General features: G+C 39.6%; 1 protein-coding gene and 1 non-coding gene across 9 annotated transcripts in view; both read left to right on the forward strand.

The window, feature by feature from the left end:
- TENM3 (teneurin transmembrane protein 3) overlaps positions 1-25,924 on the forward strand; it is a 469,013-nt gene that overhangs the window by 403,918 nt on the left and 39,171 nt on the right. For 5 of the 8 annotated variants that reach the window (XM_056855868.1, XM_056855871.1, XM_056855870.1 and 2 more), the window contains 7 exons: positions 5,444-5,711; positions 7,556-7,699; positions 10,957-11,206; positions 11,532-11,552; positions 20,231-20,463; positions 21,018-21,172; positions 23,337-24,211. In XM_056855868.1, coding sequence (XP_056711846.1) covers positions 5,444-5,711; positions 7,556-7,699; positions 10,957-11,206; positions 11,532-11,552; positions 20,231-20,463; positions 21,018-21,172; positions 23,337-24,211 — 1,946 coding nt within the window. The remainder of the gene's footprint in view (positions 1-5,443; positions 5,712-7,555; positions 7,700-10,956; positions 11,207-11,531; positions 11,553-20,230; positions 20,464-21,017; positions 21,173-23,336; positions 24,212-25,924) is intronic. The other 3 variants (XM_056855869.1, XM_056855873.1, XM_056855875.1) reach the window with 1 other exon arrangement.
- LOC130483145 (U6 spliceosomal RNA) lies at positions 22,640-22,743 on the forward strand. The gene has a single exon (XR_008933567.1). It is a non-coding gene; the product is annotated as a U6 spliceosomal RNA (small nuclear RNA).

The raw sequence follows: 25,924 nt of genomic DNA on the forward strand, positions 1-25,924 counted from the left end.
CAGTAATAGCAAACTTTTACATGGAATATTTTGAAAAGACAGCATTAGAATCAGCACCTTACAAACCTACAGTCTGGTTCAGGTTCATAGATGATACATTTACCATTTGGAGCCATGGTGAAGAAAAATTAATGGACTTTCTAAACCATCTTAATAATATCCATCCAAACATTCAGTTTACCATGGAAAAGGAAATTGAGGGTAAACTCCCATTTCTTGATACCCTTGTCATCCGTAAATCAAACCTTCAGTTAGGTCACAAGGTCTACCGGAAACCAACTCACACAGATCGCTACTTACACAAAAACTCCAACCACCACCCCCCCCCCGACAGAAAAGAGGAATAATCAAAACATTAACGGACCGTGCAAGACGGATCTGTGAACCACAGTTTCTCAAGGAAGAAACTAATCATCTAAATCACGCACTGCTAGCAAACGGCTACTCCAAGAATGAAATCAGAAGGGCCATTAAACCAAACAAAAATCAGAAAACTCAAGAAAAACAGTCTCCCATAGGAAAGGTATTCTTGCCATTTATTAAAGGAGTCACTGATAGGATGGAGAAACTTTTGAAAAAACATAACCTACAAACAGTGTTTAAACCCACCAAGAAAATACAACAAATGCTACGATCAGCAAAAGACAAAAGAGACCCCCTCACCTCTGCAGGAGTATATCGTATACCTTGCAGCTGTGGAGAAGTTTACATCGGGACCACAAAATGCAGCATACAAACAAGGATAAAAGAACATGAAAGATACTGCAGACTTGGCCAACCTGAGAAATCAGCAGTGGCTGAACATGGACTGACACAAACAGGACACAGGGTCTTATTCCAAGACACTGAAAGACTGGACAATTCTACCAACTATTTTGTCAGATTGCACAGAGAAGCCATTGAAATTCATAAACATCAGCACAACTTTAACAGAAAAGAGGAGAGTTTAAGAATGAATAAGGCTTGGCTTCCTGCCCTGAAAAACCTCCAGACAAAGACAACATTCAACAATAGCCATACAGATTAGCTTTGGATTACACACATTAACAGATCACTTCAGGATACAATGGTTCCATATTAACATACCATACCCTCATTAGCACATTATCTTGATACTTACAGGACAATACTTTTGCAGGACAATACTCAGCTCAAACCCAACCCCTTTCTGACTATATATTACTCTTCCTACACCCTTGACACTGAGAGACACTGTCCTTCAGTGTTACTACTCTGAAGATGCCTGCCACAGTTGCTGGCGAAACGTCAGGAAAGAAAATTCCAAGACCACGGTTACACAGCCCGGATAACCTACAAGAACCAATGAACTCTGACCGTGAAAGCCTTCGACAATATTCCTTACAGTTCTCTCTCTTTTGTTCTCAGACAACAACTTTGAGGTAATTGGGTTCAAGTAATAAGGCAGGGTGGCTTGAGAGAGATCTGAGAGATCTTGGCTTCTATTCCATCAAATTGGACAATAGGAATATGATATTGGTGAATAATCTTGTTTTTAAGGGTTACAATTCTGCCCTTATCTGAATATTAAGGTGCTTAAGGTATAAGACAAGAGGACTTTTTACAGATCTCAAAAATCAATGCTTGAATTGGGTCAATGCTGGACCTGGATCTTGCGACATTTAAAATTCTCCTGAGGTTTTTTGATGTCTGCTATCCACTACCTCAGATTATGTTTCCGAGTATCCATCTGGTATTGGCAGCTAGTATATGGGTTTAACCCAGCCTTAATTTATCTTCTTAGGTGCTGTGAGTGATAATCTGGTACCTCTGAGAATTGAGCTGTTATGCCTAAGAGGTGCCACGGAGTTCTCAGATTTATAGTTGTTCTTTTTAGAAATCTTTTCGTCTTAATAGGTATGCTGGGTGGCTTTACAGCTAAAGCTTTAGCCTCCAGTCTTTAAGGTTGTGATTTTTAATCCAGTTGGACGTCTTGAATGATTGACTATCTTAATCCAGGGAATGCAGAAACCCTTCATGTCTAACTATCACCCACACACTCTTCTTAGGGAAGAAAGGCGCTAAAAAGATTGAATCATTGCCTTTCTGATAAGAGAAAAGAGTGAATATTGATCAAAAAGTATGAGCAACTTTTCTATAAGCTGTCTGGTTTTAGAAGGAGGAAAAATGTTATTATTTTAAGCATATACACTTGTAAACAGCTAATGTAAGTACTCTCACTTTTAATATGTAATACTGTGAAATTCCATCTAACAAACCTGGATGCAAATATACTAATTGGAATGAACAAAATTGAACTATAAAAGGTTTGGTACATGGCACAAATGTTACAAATTGTGTCAATGATACCATAAGATCAGAGATAAAACATTTCTCACATGTGGTACTGGTTAATTGGTTTTTGATATGTAGATCGCTCTTTCTGTTTTATAATGTTACTTTAAATCTTTTTGGTCTGGATTTTGAATTGTAATGCAAATCATATTTTGCATTGCTTTATTTTTTACTTTAAATAATGACTGCTGTAAACAGTAAAACAAAATGATGTGCTGCAGGAGCTAGACTGTTTTTCTCATTTGTTAAGGTATGCCTTCTTGCTGCCTGTTTGTTTTAGGTCCAATTTCCTTACATTCTGGCATTATTATGGGAAGGACCCAGTCTTTTGGATTGGGTACACTTTGTGTAAGCGCTTCAATCTTTCCCATTTCACTGCTAAACGTAGGTTACAAAATGTTTACTACAGTGTTTGCTTGTCAATTGCATTAATTTTTGTCTGTTAAATTAGTTTCTTCCATCCCATTCTTAGATGTTCAGAAGACATGACTAGAAAGGCTCTGTTTAAGACAATTGGGAAAAAATAATCTAGATGACAGATTAATTTGTTTAACTACCTTCATTTATAACAGATCACTTGTGGGAATTAAGAAAAATGGGTATTATTTATGTAATTGGAATGATTGTTGCAGTAAAGGCATCCTGTATCTCCAATTTTCACACCTAATGTGGAATTATTGGCACAAGTAGGCGAGGAGGATAATAAAATTCAGTGGATTCAAATTAGGGAAAGAGTTTATGTTCCCCGACAACATCTACCAGTGAAGGTGTGGATGTGCTGGTAAACAAGTGAGGGAGAGGTGAGAGTAGTTACTTGTCTAGAGCATCACAGCCAACACCTCAGGAATTTGCCTTGGACCACTGGGTTGCCTATTCTTGCTCTATGCTGATAATATGCTTTCATTATGCTTTCATGCTCAGAAAATAGCAAAACAGAAGTATTGTGAGTTGAAGATAAACCTAATCCAGTAATAGGTATACAGTTTGTTCTAGGTATTCCCACTGAAAGAACAGGTTCATAGCTTGGGAGCACTCTTGAACTCTTCTTTGTCCCTAGATATTTATGTGCAGAAGAAGCAAAGGGATTTGTCCCATCTAGCAGTGCCCACTGACTTCAGTGGATCTGGAAGAGTGTAACTCAGCTTAGGATGGCACCCTTAGCCTGGTACACCAACTGGCCATTCTTCCACTGTAATATACACCTTGATAATATTTATTTGCTTGTTTGTTTATTTACAAAATTTGTATCCCGCCTTTCTGCCCTTACAGTGGCCACTAAGGCGGCTAACAATTTAAAACATACATGATAAAATCACATTTTAAAACCATTACAATCAAACCCACCCCAAAACACATCACTAAAACAATAATATATAAAGCAGAATTAAAATACATAAAAAACATAAAAAACAGCAATTAAAATGTTGGTTAGGAAGGAAAGATCATTGAGGGAATGCCAAACAAAACAAAAATATCTTCGCCCACTGGCAGAAGATGGTAACAGAAGGGCACAGACAAATCACACACACACAAACACAGCACAGACAAATCTCTCTGAGAAGAGAGTTCCAGAGCTTTGGTGCCATGACCAAGAAGGCCCTGTCCCAGGTTGCTATCCACCTAATCAGGGACAGCAGGGACAACCAAAGCAAGGTCTCTGAAGATGATCTTAGTGGTCAGGCAGGTTCATAAGGGAGTAGGCAGTAGCCATAGAGTTTTCAGAAATTCCTGGAGAGAGCTGACATCACTTCTCGGTTTTTCCCTGGAACTGATGTCACACCGTCAGCCCAACATTGATTTTGTTATTGATTTTTCTCCCAAAGACCGCGTTGTCGATAGGAGGTCTCAAGCCATAGCAGAAGACCTAGCAACCCTAAAAAATTTTTTAAAAGAAGTGGAATTCACTTACAGGGATACTAACTTCGTAAGACATTTTGGACGTCTGATTTCAGAAATGAATCACTATGTTCTATGACAAATAAATGGGAAGCAAGTACCACATCATTTTAGGACCATTTAACTATAACAAGGATATAATACATTTGAGCTAGGTGTAAAAAAACTTAAGGAGCTATGACAAATGTCTTCTTTTCCTCTCAGAATTTGGAGTGGATGGGGGAGATTTGAGGACTAGAAAATGGCCACTTAGAATCTAATGACCCATATTACTAGGAAAAAGCCAAGGACAATTCCTTGCTTGGAATAATATAATAATTGTTCCTTTCTTTGGCTAGCTATTCTCTCCTAGTGTAAATATCTGTCTCTCAGAATTGCTGTGGGACTATTTACTGTCTTTCTAGCTAAACGGGGAAATGCAGGGAACGTAACAATTCCTTCTCCTAACACTGAAAAAATGGGGGGGGTGTCCTTAGAGAAGTAATCATGGTCCAATCATAAGCGAAGTTACCCCCATATATGCACCGTTCCAAGTCCATTGATGGGTATAAGTCTGCTTAGGATTCCACTGTTGTTGTCTTCCTCAAAAACTGAGTACCTAAACATAATAAATTGTAAGTGGAAAATTGATATGGAGTATAAAACATTGAGTATAGAGAGGCTGGCAGAAAGAGGTAATTCTAACTAAAGCTATTTTATATAAAAAAGTAAAAGGCCAGGATCCTAAGAAATGTGCAGTTAGTTCCACACCAATAAGGGGGCTTGGCCATTGTGTTTCACAAGCAGTAGCACCTTTATATTGCACAATAAGCTGCTGTAGAGGTTGCAAACCAATTTTTTGAGATGGTATGGTGCAGGGAGGAGGTTTGATTTCAAAGCAACAATACATGAACAGCTGTGAGTCATTTGTTGCGACTGTGATTTTGTTTCAGATAAATGGTCTTTTCTAAGAACAAAAAACCGCAGTCTTTTGTACATAAGGGAATGACGTTCTTTCCCAGGTTGCAGTTACTGTTGGGAATATGGTTTGCACAAATATTTCTGTACTTATTCATCCTAACAAAGTTGTTGGATCATGCCCCAAAAGTTTATATAATGAAAGTACAGGTTTATTACTGTGTTTCAAAGATTTATTTTCCTATAAAATACAGTTCAGATATTGTTTCTGATTGCATCACTTTCTTGCAGTAAAGTAGTAACCAAGTTCAACTTATTTTTCTGTTCCATGTTTTAGGTCCTGCATGAGGAGACGACAATCCCAGGAACCGATTTGAAACTGTCATACTTAAGCTCCAGAGCTGCAGGATATAAATCTGTTCTTAAGATCACCATGACTCAATCAGTGATACCCTTTAACTTAATGAAAGTTCATCTCATGGTGGCAGTGGTGGGGAGACTTTTCCAAAAATGGTTCCCTGCATCCCCTAATTTGGCTTACACATTTATATGGGATAAAACTGACGCATATAACCAGAAGGTCTATGGTTTATCTGAAGCTGTTGGTATGTCTTACTTGTTTTGCTGTTGGTAATCAATGGGGGGTTGTTTGTTTTGTTTTGTAATACTTTGAAACTATAGCAATAAGCTGCCACTGATATTTATCAACAAATTTGATAGAAAAATATTTGCTGTGACTAAGAGCGCATTCCTACGGTAGGGGGCCAAATCGCCTTAGGAGGGGACATGACCCTGATGCTGTTGTCTGTGTCACCTGCGCCATGCAAACTGGCATTGATGCCGGCATTGTGCCACTTGCAACGGCCCCCCTGGACAGCCAGGGCAGTGCAGCCCTTGGATGCCTGCTCAACCTCCCGCCAGAGTCCTGCCAGCGCAAGTCCTTGTGCGGGCGTCCTGGAAGGCGTTCCTGGGACGTTCTGGGGGGCGGAGCTGCTGGTAGGCAGCTTCCTAACCCCTTTCATCCCAGGAACGCCCCTTTTGTAACAGTGGTGCTGCGTCAGCTTTTTGTTGACACAGCATCGCTGTTCTTTATAAGGCTTTCCCCCCTTTAAAAAATTTGGGGGGGAAATGCCTAAACCTGCAGCAGCCACGAACCTCTGTGGTGGCGGTGCCACAGCCACGCTGTCCCCGTCTGCTGCAGGTTTCAGGAATGGACTTAAAGAAAAAGTTGTTGGTATTACAGCATCTTGAACACATGAAGCTGCCTCATACTGAATCAGACCCTTGGTCCATCAAAGTCAGTATTGTCTACTCTGACTGGCATCGGCTCTCCAGGGTCTCAGGCAGAGAGGTCTTTCATATCACCTACTTGCCTAGTCCCTTTAACTGGAGATGCCGGGGTTTGAACCTGGGACCTTCTGTATGCCAAGCAGATGCTCTACCACTGAGCCACAGCACTGTATGGAAACATTTTGTTAACAGTACACCTCCAACACACAACAATCAGGTTGCATTGGTAATGATCACAGATCACCCAACTAATAATTGAAAGTAACTGGTTTAAGGCTGTAAAGAAAAGGTCTCTGTTTGAAGCTTTCAAACAACAAAATGATTTTAATTGACTTAAATTGCTATTATACAGAACCTTCAAACTATTTTTTTAGAGCATCAGTATAATGTATATGAAAATTCAAGTTTTAATCAGTCAATTCAATTCAATTGATTGAAACATCCATCACAGATTAAAGTGTGCTCTCTGATTAATTGCCAGGCTTGACAAGAAGCAACGCCCAGAATTTAGGCTTCTAGAATTATTACAGTGCAAAGGCATTAGCTCCATCCCTGCCTAGGATTGCCAGTTCAAGGATGGAAATTCTGTTATCTGGAGATCACTTGTATGGCCAGGAGAGCTCCAGGCTCACCAGGAGATTGGCGACCATATTCCTGCCCCAGATATGTTGTCACTTAAAGAAAGCTTTTCCTCCCACTTTGTTTCTAAAGTTAGTCCAGTTAAAACTGCTAAATTGTCATCCTAACAGTGTGAAGCACAGAGAACCCAAGCAGACAGTATTAATCAGAAATGAATATAAATAAATCTTTTAAAATCTGGATCTCCTGCAAATATTCCAAAGTTGTTTATTTTACATTTGTTATACAGGAATTCCCAACTTTGACTTAAAACAAAATAACTCTCTCCTTGCTTTCAATGAATGCTTGATAGCATTTGTTGATGTAACAATAATTTAAATTTTAAAGGGTATTTCTTTCAGCTTGTATGTTCCATACTTTTTTTTAGCTTACATTGTTAAAATCTGGATAATTAAGTAGTTATAAAACATTTAAACAGTTGAAAGTCATATGTGAATAAGACTAGGAAATTGAAATAAACGAGTTCTCAATATCAAAAATAAATCAATTTATAGTTGAAAGATTTTTTCTTTCTTTCCAGTGTCTGTAGGTTATGAATATGAATCTTGTTTGGATTTAACACTGTGGGAAAAACGGACTGCCATTTTGCAAGGCTATGAATTGGATGCTTCCAATATGGGTGGCTGGACACTAGATAAGCATCATGTCTTAGATATTCAGAATGGTAAGATTTATTAAACTTAATGTTAGTATTTCATCTTTATGTCTTCTTTGTGATTCATAATGATTTGATCATGTCAATTCATAGTCTGATACAGGGGGAGTTTGAACATCAGTGCTAGCGATATTAAACAAGGTGAGGTGATATCCCTGTGAGGCAAATACCATTCCAGTATCTCCTCCCCTCCTTCGTTTAATAGTTCAAAATGGGACATGTGACGTCACTGTGCTGCACAGGCACCTGCACTTTGTTTCCCCCTAGTTGTTTCTGGTAATATAAATCTGCAAAATACTTAACTGCTGCAAATTATAGCCTGTCAAGAGCGGGGTGGGTGGGAGCACAGAATCATGTGTTTTGATGCCACTGGGCAAGAGCTGGGGAGGAGACAGAGGGCTACTGTTTTTGGTATTCACCATAACATCTAGTTCATTTTTCACTAAAATGTAGTAGGCAGCAAAAATAACACAGGTCCCATTTGAGATTCTTTATGCATGAGAAGTGCCCAATGGATTGTTCTATTACGATGTGATCTTAACAGTGCTTTCCTAAGGAGAGTTACAGCCTTCTAAGTTCATGGATTTCAATAGACTTTAAAGGGTGTGACTCTGTTTAGGTTAGTACTGTTAGTATACTTATTTGGTTGCCAGTTCCTTTAAAATCAGTGTCATTTATGTGTTATGTCTGAGGTAACAGATAACTTTATTTTTTAATAAATAGTTCAGTTAACACCCCAAGCATCTTAACTCAAAATGAGTTTAAAGTGCTAAAAAATAGGGTCTTCCTTGGAATAATGTTGTAGTCTAGCTATTATGAAATCGGCTACTCCGTCTAGAGATGTTGCCATGTGATTACAATACATGTCAATGGGAGAAAGAGGTTAACAATTGAGAAATGTACCATTGATAACCATCACTTCAGGAGGTCAGAAGAATTTGCCCTTTGGAAATCAAATATGTATGATTAAAGAGTTATCTTTGTGTGTGTTTTTCCATTTTGCTTTCTTTCCCTTGTTATTGGGTGGTTTGTGATCAAAAGGCAAGGCAGCTACATGTTTAAATTCATGCTCAGGCGACAATTTGACAAGTAATAACTTTTCAAAATGATGCCTGTCTAATTGAATAAATAAAGTGGCTAGTTGTAATGACAGGGTGGATGAGCTAGGGAAATTTATTCACAATGGAGCAAAGACAGTGACAGGTGTTTATGCGGACACCTTGAATCACTGCAATAAATATTCTAATGTTCATCTTTCCCCTCTGTAGTAATAGAAGAGAGATGTGAAGGGGCAATTTTTCAAAGTAATGACAGAATAAATCAGGCGCCTTAGTGCAGAGTGCTGACTTGTATGATACCTCTGATGAAAATTATAGAACTCAGCTATTTCAGCAAAATTATGGTTTCCTGATTGTCATAAATGATGTAATCATAGGAGGGGTGTTTCAGATTCCATTAGGGCATTCTTGCTCCAACTGTTCATGGATAAAAGTATTCCATGTGCTGTTATGTTGCAGCCTTATTTAGAAGACTTTTCTTTTAAAGTTTTCATTTTATTGTCATTTCCCCAGAATTCATAATGTAGATTTTCTCTGGTAGTTACCCCTCTCCAATTACATGGCATTAGAAGAGTAATTGGCATAGCCTAACTCTGTGTACTTACAGGAAATATTTATCCCATCAAGATTCAGCTTAAAAGTAGCCTTGGGGTACAGAAAGCTCTTTCTAAAATTTCCTAAAAACATTGGATTATTTATTTTTTGGCAGATTGATGATTTTAACCATTATTGTGGGGTGAACATTATAATCATTAGCACCAAGGTTGTCTTTAAAATGCTGAGCACTCAGTCAATAAAATAAGTATTGCTATACAGTGCAAAGTGACATGCGGTTTGCATGGATTATACCACATTGAGATTTATTGTGGAACGAGTGCAACAATAATAGCTGGCAGTTCTCACAGCAGACCTTGATTGAGTCATTGATCTGGATAATAATGAGGATAGTGGTCACATCTAGCAGAATATAGCTCTGGCTGTGAAAGCCTAACATTAGGCACGTATATTGCTTCCCCACATCTCTTGTGAAGGTTGTGAAAAATGATGCTGGTGAAGTACTTTGTCTTTTCTCCAATGATTGTTGATGCCTTAAAGCAGAATTAGGTTTAAAGGGCAGGTGACCCGCCAAAACATTTTTTGTTGTGCTTGACAGACGAGTACTGAACTGCTGATACGTTATAGAGCCTACTACCAGAGATAAATTATTACTATTGTGTATTCAATAAAGACCCTTTTCCACTGTGATCTTGAGACTGGCACAAACCATTTTTTGCAGCAACAGTTTACTGAGTTCGCTCTATGTAGTGGTGGACCTGTGGTACTTCATAGCAGCTATGCAATTTATTCAAGCCATATGATTTCAGAAGAAATCATACGAATACATCGATTGTCTCAGCCTAACAGGGGGAATCATGTACAACATGGGTTCTATGCATATGTTTCTCACAGGTCCATTCTACAAAACAGTTACTATCTTGGATAGTTCCAGGTATCTGCTGGAAGGTAGGAGGGGGATCAGAAGGCTGACTTAGTCCACCAACAGAAGATTAATGCTATTCAAGGAAAACTAATTGGGCTGCACACAAATTACTCTGACTCCTTGTACTGAACTTTTCAATTCCAGAAAAATGCCTGCCCATCTGTTGGCACAGTTTTCCTACTGGAATGGGCTAATTGTGTCAGGTATTCAGAGCCCAAACTCAGGTCCGGCTCACTTCTAGGAATCTGCTATGGTTAGTTTTTGTTTTGTTTTTAAATAGAAGTGCTACTGTGAATGTAGAGCCTTATTTAGATTCCTGCCCTGGTGACATATAAAGAGTTGGATCCTGAATACCGTCAGCAGAAGGGGTACTGACCATTGCCGTGGTCCATGCCTAATCCCCCCAGAGTCCTTTCCAGCTTGGAAAGTAGGTTTCTGTCGTTGAGGGACCCTTGGCAACTAATGCACATTAGAGGGCAGCAGTGGGGGGCAGGGGAATGGTCCCCTAATGGATTCCTACCACATTTCCCTGATACTGTTCTGCAAGAATCCACTTCCTGGGGGAAGGTGCATCTTCTGTGCAAAGGTCTGTATCTTCTGCTGATAGTACTCAAGATTCAACCCAATCACTTTTCAGAATGTTAGATGCATTTAGATGCTAAATTCAGTCTTGTTCTTGGGAAAAAATGTGCCATTAACATGGAAAATCATATTTGTGTTTTCTTCAGGAATCCTGTACAAAGGCAATGGGGAAAACCAGTTCATCTCTCAGCAGCCTCCAGTTGTCAGTAGTATCATGGGTAATGGTCGACGGAGAAGCATTTCTTGCCCGAGTTGTAATGGTCAAGCAGATGGCAATAAACTTTTGGCTCCAGTAGCCTTAGCTTGTGGTATTAATGGAAGTCTTTATGTGGGAGATTTCAACTATGTTCGACGGATATTTCCATCTGGAAATGTTACAAGTGTTCTTGAGCTAAGGTATATATTTTCCTAAACACTTTCTAAATAGTGCTGTTATAGCTCAGTTGTTTGACGCTGTCTCCCTATACATTTGAACAATGCAATAAAACTGTAAATGCTTTAAAAATAATATTTAAAATGATTTTAATGGGACTATTTCTAAAAGCATTTACTCATGCAAATAGGTGTCAAAATATTTCAGTTGCAGATAATCAAAAAGATTGAGCAGAGTTACAATCGCCAACCTTACCTGCATCATAACCTATTTACTGTTCCTCTTTTAACATTCCTTCTTAACTATTTTCTCTCTTCTTACTCTTTCTTTACTTGCCTTCCCACCAAGAAATAAAGATTTTAGACATAGGTAAGAATCATTTTTACCTACATTCTTCCTGCTTAGTAAAAGAATGAACAAATATTGTAAGTGTTGTAAAAACTTTCATGATTACAAAGAAGGAGTGCTCTTTAAAAATAACAACTCTGGGTGACTATTTTTTGCCTTATATCATGTTGGTAGTCTTGGTACTGTTCAGTGTAAGACAAATTCCGTTTCCGTCCAAACTAAAGAATTTTTATTGGCTTGTTCTTGTTTCCCCTCTTTAGTAAGTCTTTAAAGGATTGCCCCTGTTGCGTTTTCACTGACAACCTCCTCTGATCGACATCATCCTTGTTTCTTGTTAATGCCCTGTCCTAGGTCTGCCCTCAGTGCCACAGACAAAGCTTTCACCTGAAATGCCGTCTTCATCAGTAGTCCATTCACACGTCTGTCTGCCAGTCATCAAGTGTACAGTAATCAAGAATAGAGAAATCATGCCATGTGTGGGACCCAGACTTATCCTTCATACCAGCAAAGAACAGCAAGCTGTAGGTGGTTCCCGCTTCATTCTGACTAGAAACACTAAGGATAGAAAAACTGCAGGCAACACAGCACTTGCTTTTCCTCAGTCAAGAGTGGTTAGATTCTTTAAAAAGCTAACCAAAAAGTGCAGAATTCCTCCTTGCACACAAGAATTTCATCAGTGCTGTGTGGCATGGCTGCCAAATGTGTCAGACATGATGCAGGGTGCAATTCAGAAGCCCTCCCTATTTAAAGTTGGTTCCCCACCACCACCTTTTCATTACATAAATCTCTAGAGACCTATATTTTATTCCTCCCCCCTTATGCTGGTTTTCTGTTGAAATTCACTCTGCTTCTGGCTATGCGGCTTCATGTGAGTTTTCTTCCTTTTTGAGGAAAGGTTTCATATTGAAGAACTAATGTTTCACATATGTTAGTTTGTGTAGTATCAGTGAGGTAACGTTTTTTCCTATGATTCCTGGTGCAATCCTAAACAGAGTTATATCCTTCTAAGCTCAATGCAGTCGTCTTGTTTGTGGCTTCCTAGAGGCACCTGGTTTGGCCACTGTGTGAACAGACTGCTGGACTTGATGGGCCTTGGTCTGATCCAGCAGGGCCTTTCTTATGTCCTTATGATTTCAGTTGACTTAGAAGAGTGTAACTGTGCTTCAGAATTCACAGCAACCATAATAGTCGCATTTATTTTGAAAGATAATCATAGTAGTCAATGGATGTTCTCATTATACATGCTGTGGTGGTTCATTGTTTCATCTTTAATTTCAGCGCATTTCCCACTGAGAATCTGTGATGCTTTAATGGTTCTTTTTTAATTCACAATTTTTAAAAAATATATGCCTTGTGTATAATTGTCATTGCGTTGCTAAGTTTTCTAGTACTTTATCACTTTTCAGTTTTTTATATATTGGTAAATATTATTTAACAGTACTTTAGTGTATACTGTTTCAGAATGGTCTTCGTATAAACAGAAGTAGGGAAGGGTGGTAGACGCTCTGAACCATAGTTTGCAATCCTGTGATCTGTCTTCTAGAAGCTAGTCATGAGGGAGGCAACTCTGAAATGTTTTGATGGAAAGTTACAACCGAAGTTAGTGTAGTACAAGGTACATTTCCTTTATAGTCTGGTGGTGTTCCAAGGAAATTCCTAGAGGGAGAAAGACAGTAGTATATTCATCTTGAATTTAGCTCTTTTGAGAAGATGTACAGTCAAGGTTGCAAAGATATGCCAAGGGCCACAGAGGCATCTTCAATAGCACAGGTATTATTTTTCTGCATACAAAGGATTTTTACTGCACCAAATATATCTTATATGGCTTACATTAGGTAAATGTTTCATCCAAGTACAAAAGCAGCAACATATCTCACATTTGTCAAGGAACATCCACTTTTACAGCTTGCCGGGATTATTATTGGTGATCTCCAGAGACCAGAGATTGTGTCAAACCTTTTGAAGTCTCGGGAGGGGAGGTTCTCATTGACCATGTTAATGATTAATCTTCAGAGATTCATATGTCTTGCTCAGGCCCGGCAGTTTTACAGTTAATTTCATTTTCTAACGTACTAGGAAGGTTCTTCTAAATCCAGAAGCAATAAGTATTGCACTTGTCAGTATATTTCCATTAGCATTATATGAACATTTTCATTGATTTAATCTTGTTAACAAGAAGGACCAATAATGCTAACAAGGAGGACTATAGTAAGAACTATTGCTCATTATAGCAACATCTTTCAAATTGAGATATCTTAACTATTCCACTTGAGGAAGGTGAGAGCGATTTTCATACGTTCTCCTGATGCGAACTTCAGGTACACCCTGTACACCCTGTTTCCAGGAGTCCACTGACCCCCTGACAGCAAGATTGGGTAGAAATGTCACAGGCTGCAGCGGGAGGGAACTAATGAAAATCACCTCCCCATCTAAATGTGGAAAATTCGGTTAAGGCCCAGCCTGGTCGCTTTAATGACCATCTGTGTTGGAACAATACATTTTATTACAAATACTTCTTTTAAGTTACCATTCACAAGACAACTAAATGTGAGTGTCTTTGATTAAAAAAAATCATTTCCTAACACTACGGATGATAATCTGCCTTTCATTATATATATTTCCTATATAAAAGTAATCTGAATTCAAAATTGCATCACTTACTTCATGCTTAAAACTATGGCAACTATGGATTGCTGTGTTTAGGATTTTAAATACCTCCTTAGTAGAAATCTGAAGGAAATTATTTGGTATGAAGAAACATTATGCTGACCATATGGTGTGCAGTTATTTCAAACTCATAGGCAGAACACCTTGAGGATTGGCTGCTAACCAAGCTCAGGGAACCTAGGATTTCATTAGATAAGCTTGTTTTCAACAGATCTGAGAGTGGATTGTATTGGTTTTCCTTTTTCTTGCACTAAACTTTCCTTCATCACATCTTCCTTCTTCCCACCTTAACTGGTAGTGGCAGGGTACAGTGTTCTTCCTCGCCTGCTTCTCTGATTTCCTTCTTCTCTCTTTGAACTTTCTGCTTTAAGCTTCCTTTCTGTGCTCCTGATGCTTTGTGCCCACCCAGCTCTTCTCCTGTGTGCCACATCCCATTTGGCTCTTTTGCAAACATAGTCATTCAGTGATTCTGTGAAAAATGAATGTATGAGTCCTTACAAGATGTTCCTGCTGTCCTTCCCTCTTACTCCATTTGATCATGAGCATTCCTTCAGTGCAGGTATTTTTCCGTCTCATTCCTTCTTCCGTCTCTTTCTGCATTCTCATTCAATAATGACTCCTTAGTCCACTTTGGGCCTAGTTCTCACTGAAGAGGTTGACCTTTGCTTGAGCAGAACCATTTCATACTGCTGTTGCTCTCATGATTCAGTCTTTCTTGGTATTAGTCTTCTTTCTGACATGCTAGTTTTTTGTGTGGATACCTTTTTTGTATAGTGGTGCATTAAATCATGTAGGCTTCTGTCAGCAGTCTGAAATACTATGATCCTCATACAGTTGCATCAGCAGCCATGACTAGGCCTAACAGTGCATTCCTCAGGAGAGTTATTCCAGTCTAAGCCCATTGAAATGAATGGACTTAGACTGGAGTAACTCTCCTGAGGAATGCACTGTAAGTCTCCTTCCACAAAACTCAGTAAAATTCCCCTATATTAGGGTTGCCAACTCTAGGTTGGAAAACACCTGGAGATTTTGGGGGGTGGAGCCTGGGGAGGATGGAGTTTGGATAAGGGAGGTAGCTCAGCAGGTATAATACTATAGAGTCCCCCTGCCCAAGCTTCCATATTCTCCAGGGGAACTGATCTCTGTCACCTGGAGATCAGTTGTAATACCAGGAGATCTCTTGGCCCCACCTGGAGGTTGGCACCCCTACCTTATATTAGTTCATTCTCTGAGCTATATTCTTTCACCATATAAAAAAGGTATGATGTTTTAGGTGTTCTTTTTTCTTTTTTGTTGAGCTTATGTGACTTGGCAAAATGGGGGGGGGGGTCCTATTTTCTTTAGATCCTTTGGTTTCATTTACTATCTCAGTCATCATTCTATAACCAAGTGTCCAAAAGGTTAGTTTAGGTATATAGATTTGATGACAACAATGATGACGATGCTTAAAGCACTGTCTGTGCAGCTAGTACTGTTCAGACAAAAAAAATAAAAGCATGTCTCTTTCTGAAAGGGTCTCACAGTCTATACAGAATCAGCAAATCATTCAACAAAGAGATTATAGGAACCCATACAAATAAGAGCATTATTATATTTCTTATGTATTACTAGTATCTTTGTGTAAAGTTCAGAGTTGCGTAAGAACCCCAATATTTTTCTTATGTATTACTAGCATCTTTGTATAAAGTTCAGAGTTGCGTAATAACCCCATTTATATTTGTCACATGTCCATTCAAATGAAAAGCTGCACCCAATTCATGCTGTTCACTAAAAAAATTAAAAAGGCAGATGAAAAGCAACTATGGCATATTATTTTAAGCTATTATTCCTTTCTGTTTAGATCATAGCTCATCATTTTTAAATGCTTGGTTTGACTGTACTGATTGATTGCATGTTATTCCAACACACTGCAGTAATATAAGCAATGTTCAATGGGTCAAAGAATTGATCTTCCATGTACAATGCCAACATTAACCCCTTTGTAGTACTGGGTTAGCTAGACAATTATGGAAAGCCAGTGAGGTGGCAGTACTTTTACACTGTCATGGCATCCGCTGAATCACTTCCACTCGTTATTTACAATAACTTGTCAGTTGATGCTCCTAGTTTTCATTGCAGTCCTAAGCAGCGTTAGACCTTTCTAAATCCAGGGGTTAAGAAGGGTGTAACTTTTCATTGGATTGCACTTTAAGGAAATAATCATAAGAAAGTCTACTCAGAAGTGAACCTTATGTTATCCAATGGGGCTTATTGCCAGGCAAATGTCCTTAGGATTGCAGAAATAGTCTTACAATGATAGGGAATTGGCTGATAGGGATTTGTTTATTTATTTATGTATTTATTTGATTTTTATCCCACCCTTTCCCGACTAGAGTCTGGCTTAGGGCAACTAACAACAGTTAAAATATACAATTTAAAATAAATACTCCATATAAATATGTAGGTTAACATTTAAAATCCTACCAAATATAAAAAGACAGTGCCCCCACAAGACAATGTCAATAATGGGGAGATCAATCAGGGAGGAAGCAGAGAGAGGGGAAAGGAAGGGAGCAGGGAAAAGAAGGGGGACAGGAAGATTGAGGGCAGCTAGAATGGAACCATCATTGTCCTCAACTGTAGGCCCGGTGATAACATTTTTTATGGTTCTTTGCCAACAAAATCTCTCTTATCCATTCAAACCTGATAATCGTTTCGGAGTATTAGATATATCCAGTCCTTTTTAAAAGATAGATTTGTGTGGGTATTGTTGACCACAGATGACAGGATCCTGCAGTTTGGATTCTTGCCCTTCCTGGTTGGTAAATTGTTTTAGGAACAAGATGAGGGAACTGACATTGAAAATGATTAATGCTTTTGTAATAGAGGAGGGCTTTCCGAAAGCTGTGAAGGATGTTGTTATTTATCCTTTCTTTTAAAACCCCTTCTCTTGATAAGGAGGTTTTGTCTGCTTATAAGCTGTTCTCACCTTTGCTATGACGATAATTGAGAGGATTATCAACTCCATGGTTTTCTGGATTGCTCATTTGCCCTTGATCCTTTTCAGCTTCACTTTGGGCTTGTTGAAGAGACAACTTTGGTTGCTCTGCTGGAAGATTTCTGCTTGCAATTTGATAAAAGAAATCCTTCTTTTTTGTTTTGCTCAGTTTGTTAGCTGCTTTTGACATCATTGACCACTCAATTCTTCTGAAGTGCTTAGAGCAGACAATAGGAATCAGGGGATGTAGAGCTCAAGTGGTTCAAATATTTTCTCTTGGATCATGTTCAGAAAATTGTGGTCTGGGATTCTGAGTCAGCAGAATGGGATTGAGGAGTTCTACAGTATCAGCACTAATCTTTTTATGTGGCTGAATCCAGGTATCTTTTTTTACTCAATCTCACATTTCCCCTCCTTACTACAACCCCCATCCCAAAAGACCTTTGTCCATACAACGTAGCCTTTTTGTTGGTCAGAGGTGGTGCCGTTTTCAGCAGCAGAAAAGCTGGTTGGTTCCAACCCATTACCTATGTTAGAGTGCTAAATGCTATTGACTAAGGTTGTCAATCTCCAGGTGGGACCTGGTGATCTCATGGAATTATACCAGATCTCCAGACTACAGAGAATAGTTCCCCTGGAGAAAATGGCTGCTTGGAGTGGAGTGTATCGCATTTTATCCTGCTGAGGCCGCTCCCCTCCCCAAACACAGCTCTTTTGTTTGAAAAAGAGGTTGGCATGGTGGCTTAAGAGCACTTTATTGAAACGTACTTAGCACAGCTCCTTTTTTGTACACAGCCAAACTTGTTACTCTAATCAACAGTAAAGCAGACAGTAACCTACCTGACTGGATGGCCCAGGCTAGCCCGATCTCATCAGATCTCAGAAGCTAAGCAGGGTCGGCTCTGGTTAGTATTTGGTTGGGAGACCACCAAGGAATACCAGGGTTGCTGTGCAGAGGACAGCAATGGCAAACCACCTCTGTTAGTCTCTCGCCTTGAAAACTCCATAAGAAGTTGCCATTAGTCGCCTGCGACGTGACAGCACTTCACACACACACACATCCTACCGTCTGTGTGCAGAAGGCACACGTTGCTCTTTTCTGCACCTTCTCAAGCTCTGCAATATCCTTTTTTAGGTGTGGTAACCAGAACTGTACACAGTATTCCAAGCGTGGTCTCACCATAGATTTGTACAAGGGCACCACAGATTTGTACAAGGGTCATAATTAGCAATGTAATATTGTGTGGATTTGTTTACATCATCATTTATGAGCACATTGATGTGGATATATACATGCACAGATCTGCTTTGTCTGTTGAAATGGAGGCTCTCCTGTTGTGCTTGCATTGGGTGGTAGCAACTGTGCGTTAATGATTGCTTTTTCTCATCAAATGGCTCTCATGCGATGGTTGTGGTCACCAGTTAATTTTTAAGATATGCCCAATTTTGAACTGTGCAAGGACTGGCAAACAAATGTTAGCTGCCTTTACTTGCTCATTCCTGTGCAAGTGAAGATACAGGCAGATGGCTCAGTTCTGCCCTTCCACTATATAGTTTGCATGTTCTCTCTTGCCTTGTTGTGATTCACACACACAGGATTCAGCAGCTAAGCCCTTTTTTCCTGTGTCTCAGAATGAGGACCCAGGTTGGTTAATAAAAGAAGAACATTACAAAAGTCTTGCTGTTTTTCATAATGGAAAGGATAGTTTTAGGGATCTCTTTGCCCTTGCCCCAGCTTGCTCGGGAGAAAGCAGCTAAGATAAATACTAAGCTCAGGGTATCTTTGAAATTGGAGAATGTGCTACTGGCCAGATGGAAAGCCCTGAGCCGCCAGTTGCCTATGGCACTGTAAATCTAGAAGGAAATAAATCGATATGGTTCTGCCTTGCAAGCTTGCAGGACGGACGCTGCTTAAAAACTGTCCCTGCTACACAACTTGTTTGCATTGGCCTCTGTTGTCTTTTGCAAGTGGAACCACATGGGTATGTGTTACGTTAGCACTGTGCTATATTTATGAAATATGAGCCGCTATTCTTTGCGAACAGATGTTCAGATATCACCAAGATTGGTAGATACATTTTAGCAGTACATTTGCAAACACATTAGAAATGGAATTGGCTGTCCTGGCACTTGGGCGGTGTGCATTAGCAGGCCATCCAACATTGTCAGCAGTGTTCATTTCAGTTCTCAGCGCCATAACTCAGATCAAGTGTCATAGATGCAACTAGTTCAGTTTCTGCATCATGAAACCATTGAGCAACAAATGTATTCTCTGGAGCGTCTTGTTCCGTAGGAGAGGAGTGCCATAATTGTGTGAGGCGTATGGAGCCTCATGCTCTAAGTTCGTTGGGAAATAGCTTTATTTCCTAGAAGGATGTGCCAGCATATTCTTTTGTTTTTTATGTGAAAGTCTGTGCTCATTTGAAAAGAAAGAGAAACTGAATTTAGTTTTTAAAAAGTGATCTCTAGTGTGTCAAATGAAGATGCCCTTCTAATCAGTGAGATAAACAATGTATTATTAGTATATTAAAAAGTATGAATCACACACTCAAGGGACTTGTGTTACTTGTTTTAAAAAGAGGCAATAACAAATAAGCATTTTTTAATGGACTTCAGAGGATGATCCACTCCAGAGCTGTTGGTTTGATGCTAACACTCCCCGAAAAATGAAGGAAATAAGGAAGCAAAAAGGTTTGTTTATTCCACCACCTTATTGCAAAAACATTCTGTAACAAGAAGACAAGATTACCACAATTGGCCCTTAAATCTAAAAGTCGAGACAGGCATACCTAAAGTGTGGCGAGTTCTTTGAATACAATGCATAATACATTCTGAGGCATTGTTCAGCTCAAAGATTTCAGACTGCTTTTACCGCACTTTAGAATGTCTGCCTGTCTTCTCTTAACTGTGTAACAGCATTAAGAGCTGCCTATTTTTACTGGGGGAGGTGTGTTAATCTCTTACACACACCTGCTTCATCGCTTGTCCTGTACAATGTGACAAGTGCTTTGTATGGTGTACATTATGCTGAAACGTGTTCTTCCCTTCTTTGCAGCAGTAACCCGGCGCACAGATACTACCTCGCAACTGACCCAGTCACAGGAGAATTGTATGTTTCTGACACGAATACCCGGCGGATTTATCGTCCAAAGTCCCTCACTGGGGCCAAGGACCTGACAAAGAATTTTGACGTGGTAGCAGGGACAGGAGAACAGTGCCTCCCATTTGATGAAGCAAGATGTGGTGATGGGGGCAAGGCGGTGGAAGCAACTCTCATGAGCCCCAAAGGTAAAGGAAACTGTCAATTTTTGAAGAGAAAAGTGCAGTTCAGTCAGCATGTGATTGCATTTACCACTGTATAGTTTTTTCCCCATTCTATCCAGTGTTTCCCAAAAAGCTTATTTACAATTTATCACTGGCTGAGCCATCCAAAAGTAAAATTGCAAATCTGTGAAGTTCTTTGATAAATTTTACACTGAACATTTGCCAGTCACTGTCATGCATTACAAATATTTTTCACGTGCCCCAAAGAATTTATATTGAGCAAATTACAAAGAATGCAGTCTACAAGTTCTGTTGAAATGAACAGTCATTGCTTAGGCGCAGTGCTTGGCAGATTGCACCCAATAAGTGCAATGTTTTACTTTTAAACATGCTGTTCTAATGCTCTAGCTACATCTGGTAAAATACCATAATTTGTACAGTTTGATCTTTAAAATGTGTAGTTTCTGTTCAAATCCATAACAAGATTTTGCAGAAAGCCAGAAAAACAAATGGAGCAGGAAAACAGGTTGTTTATGAAGACAAATGAAAAACAGAGGTTTGTTTGTTTTGGTTTAAAGGTGTGGCAGTAGACAAGAATGGATTAATTTACTTTGTTGATGGGACCATGATCAGGAAAGTGGACCAGAATGGAATAATATCCACCTTACTTGGCTCAAATGACCTGACTTCAGCGCGCCCTCTAACATGTGACACCAGCATGCATATTAGCCAGGTATTTTAAAAGTAGATTTGATGTGCGGTATATTTGATGTTTGAAGATGTTCATGTTTCACTTGTTTCCCCCAGGAACAGCTGGTGCTTTCTGCAACATATCCTAGCTGTATTCCTCATTGACGTTGCAGTTTGGGGAGGAGGTGTCTGCCAGGAAATCGCTCATTGCCCCTTTCCGGTCTCTGCAAATGAGGGTGATAATATCATCCTGCTCCACAACTGACCAGCCTTTTTTTCTTCACTTGCTCTTTAAAGTCCATTTTTAAGTGGCTACTACCCATGGTGACTAAAAGGAACCTCCACGTTCAGAGGCAGTAAACCTCTGAATACCAGTGCCAGGAGGCTACATCAGGGGAAGACTTCGGCCTCTGTGTCCTGTTGCTGGAACTCCAGAGGAAGCTGGACTAGATGGACCTCTGGTCTGATCCAGCAGGGCTCTTCTTATGTTCTTAAGAGAGGACAGTAGCTTGGCTTTGAAACAACACACTGCAGGCCCCCCCCCTTGTAAGAAAACCCACTGGTGGGAAACACTTCTAGATCCATTCTGCTGTTTCACACAACAGGTTTCAGCCTTTTCTATGAACATAACTACTGAAAGTCTCTGGTGATAGAGGGAATTTTGGCCTTTATTGGCCTGATACCTTTTTTGGCCTTTCTCCCTTACCCCAATACCACCAGTAGATCTACTTGCAGTAGCCTAGTCATAGAATCATAGAGTGGGAAGGGACCACCAGGGTCATCTAGTTCAACCCCCCTGCACAATGCAGGAAATTCACAACTAACTCCCCACACACACCCCATGACCCCTCCATGCGCAGAAGATGGCCAATATGCCCTTCTTCTCATGATCTGCTTAAGATCATAGAATCAGCATTGCTGACAGATGGCCATCGAACCTCTTCTTAAAAACCTCCAGGGAAGGAGAGCTTACCACCTCCCGAGGAAGCCTGTTCCTCTGAGGAACCCCTCTGTTAGAAAATTCTTCCTAATGTCTAGACGGAAACTTTTGATTTAATTTCAACCCATTGGTACTGGTCCAACCTTCTGCAGCAACAGAAAACAACTTGGCACCATCCTCTATATGACAGCCCTTCAAGTACTTGAAGATGGTTATCATATCAGTCTTCTCCTCTTCAGGCTAAACATACCCAGCTCCTTCAACCTTTCCTGATAGGACTTGGTTTCCAGACCCCTCACCACCTTTGTTGCCCTTCTCTGGACGTGTTCCAGTTTGTCTACATCTTGCTTAAATTGTGGTGCCCAGAACTGAACACAGTATTCTAGGTGAGGTCTAACCAGAGCAGAGTAGTCCTTGTTCATATGAATTTCACACATGCAAATAGCTTCCCAGTAAGAAGTTGGCTGTTGGGCCACCCACACTACTTTGTAACAGTTTACTTGACTTAGGCTGGAATCCAAAAGTATACTGTCTTCTATAAGTTGGCAGCACTGAATTTATTGGAACTTTATTCTTTGGCAGCACATACACTAAAAATTGGAACAATATGGAAAATATTAAAGTGGCCCCTGCACATGGATGACACACAAATTCATGAAGCATTCCCTTTTTTTTCAGTTACTAGCAGTCTTTAATTATTATTTTAAATGTTGGTTTTTATGTATTTTATGTATTCTGTGTATTTCATCTATATGGTATGCCTCCTTGAGCTCTGTAAGGAAGAAAGGCAGCAAATTGGTTCCAAGAATGTAAGAATTAGCGCTAAAATGTACTGTCCACTGTTACGCATAAATTTGAGAGATAGCAGAGAATAAAGTAATTATGAGCAAGGATGTAAATAAAATATAAGTACAGAAGGAAATATATTTGAAAAGTATCCTACTGAAGTCTGCAACATCAAATCCCATTGTAAATTTTTAAACACGAGAGAACCTTTATTCCCCCTATTGATTTTTAAAGCTTTTATTTAGTAAATAAAATTGCCATCTCTTGGGGAGAAAACGAATGACATAGAAAAATAATTACTTTCTCTCTATGTTGTCTTCACGTTAAGTGCAACAATTTATACAGCTGCATTTATGTTTATATTTCTGCTATGTCATTTTCTAAAAGTAACATCTAAATTATTCTACAGTTTAGTCAAAGGATTTCTCTTTACTGAAGCCAATTAACGAATCAGGTAATAAAATGGTTTTCCTTTGTTCAGGTACGTCTGGAGTGGCCCACAGATTTGGCTATCAACCCAATGGATAATTCCATATATGTGCTGGATAATAATGTCGTCCTTCAGATTACTGAAAATCGACAGGTCCGTATTGCCGCCGGGAGGCCAATGCATTGCCAGGTTCCAGGAGTGGAGTACGCAGTGGGTAAACATGCAGTACAGACGACATTAGAATCGGCCACAGCTATTGCTGTGTCTTATAATGGGGTGCTTTACATTACAGAAACTGATGAAAAAAAGATTAACAGAATAAGGCAGGTCACAACTGATGGCGAGATCTCTTTAGTTGCTGGAATACCCTCTGAATGTGATTGCAAGAATGACGTTAACTGTGACTGCTACCAGAATGGCGATGGTTATGCTAAAGACACCAAACTGAATGCCCCATCTTCCTTAGCTGTATCGCCAGATGGAACGTTGTATATTGCAGATCTTGGAAATATTCGAATACGAGCTGTATCGAAGAACAGACCATTGCTGAATTCTCTCAACTTTTATGAAGTTGCCTCTCCAACTGATCAGGAACTCTATATCTTTGATGTCAATGGTACTCACCAGTACACTATGAATTTAGTCACAGGAGATTATCTGTACAATTTCAGCTACAGTAATGACAATGATGTCACTGCAGTAACAGACAGCAATGGAAATACCCTTCGCATTAGACGGGATCCCAATCGGATGCCAGTGAGAGTGGTGTCTCCTGATAACCAAGTCATTTGGTTGACGATAGGTACTAATGGATGTTTGAAAAGCATGACAGCCCAAGGACAGGAGCTAGTCTTGTTTACATATCATGGCAACAGTGGACTTTTGGCGACTAAAAGTGATGAGACTGGATGGACCACTTTTTTTGAGTAAGTACCAGGAAAATATTATGTTTGGTTTTTCTGGATGTACACAGCCTTGGCACTGCCATTGTGCTGTAAAATATATTACAATATATAATTATTTATTGGAGCAGCACATATTTGCACAAAAGAATAGAATACCGAATAGTTTCAGTACATTTTTTGAAAACTTTGATCTGAAGCGTTGGTTTTGATGGATGGTTTTTACATGAATGCAACAGGTTCTACCCTTCACACAACTCATTACTGCAAAGTTTTATACAAGTAAAGACATTATGGTAGATTATACAGCAAAACTACGTTTTATTTTTCCCCAGATTTATCAAATATATGTATAATTTTGGTCACTACTGTTTGATCTTTCCAATCAAGAGAAGTTTGCAAGCTGGATCTCTCATACCAAGTGAAGAAAGACAGGTTCCATGTGATTTCATGTCATTTTGTAATAGTTATAACATATTTAAATGCAACAACAATATTTTATCAGAGTTACAAACCTAGATTATATTATTAAAAAGAGAGTAGTATCTGCAAGTAGAGTAAAGCTGAGGTTCAATTGATATTGACAAACAAAAGGCAATTTTATTTAACAAATACTTGTACAAAAAAACTACATTCATATCTATGAAAATGGCTGTTCATACATCACCTGAGATTGATTGGATTATTTGAGATAAGAGTTGGGCCAGCAATAGGGGGCGAAAGGGGGAACAAAATTCCCCGGGCCCAGAAACTCAAGCAGTCCATCTTCCATTTATTGTGATCTCGTGGGAGAGCAAAGAAGCTCCGTTCTTGGCGGCGGCAAAAAAGGAACTGAGGGGAGGGGGATGCTCCTCCCAGGAGCATGCGGGCGTTCAGCGCCAAGTCTCTCCCCACCTGCTAGGGGGAGGGGCATCCCCACTTTGAGGTTTTAGGCTAATAAAAGTTTCCAGTGGCAGGCCTGCGCGCAGGCGCAGTCCCACATGTGGGGCTGCACCGAAGACGGAAGATGAACTAAGGGGATCCAAAATAATTTTTGTGTGGGATGGCTACTGTAATGATAACCATTCTAGAAACTGCCTAAAAGCTCTCTTGTCTAAGGCTGTCAATAACCACAGTGGTCCTGGCCAAAGATTCTCTCTGACCCCACACTATCTACACCCCAACCCAGTCATATGAAATAACTCACATGTCAGGCTTTTAACTCCACAAGCACAGGCCGGTCTTTACCAGTTCAGATGTGACAAAATTAATCTGTAAACTGTGCTTACTTCCACACAGTGACAACAAGTCTCTTGTTGCTGCTGTGAATGCACAGGCGTTCTCAGTAGCAATGGAGCATTCACATGCTGGTTTTCCCTGTATATTCCCTGCCCCAGTCCCCTGTAGTACTATAGGAATTTTTTGTTTTTTTAAAATGTTATTTGACATTTCACTATAGCACAGGCTTAGGGACATGGCAACAATATTGGCAGAACCGGAAAGGTCCAGACTTTCCTATTCACACAGCATCCACCCCTGTTTTATGGCAATCTTTCAAAAAAGAAAGCAGGTTTGGGAAAAGATTGTGAAAAAACTGGAAAGTGTGTGAAAACACCAATATTCTTTGTCACCCAGCTGGCTTCTCAGGTGTAGGAGCGGCAAAACCAACCAGCCTGACCGAACACCTCGTCTGGAAGCAACCTTTGTCTTTTTCACAGCCGTCTTGAATAACATCTAAACATGTATTTTATAGCTATA

The sequence above is a fragment of the Euleptes europaea genome, chromosome 9 (genome assembly GCF_029931775.1).
Source record: "Euleptes europaea isolate rEulEur1 chromosome 9, rEulEur1.hap1, whole genome shotgun sequence".
Lineage (NCBI taxonomy): Eukaryota > Metazoa > Chordata > Lepidosauria > Squamata > Sphaerodactylidae > Euleptes > Euleptes europaea.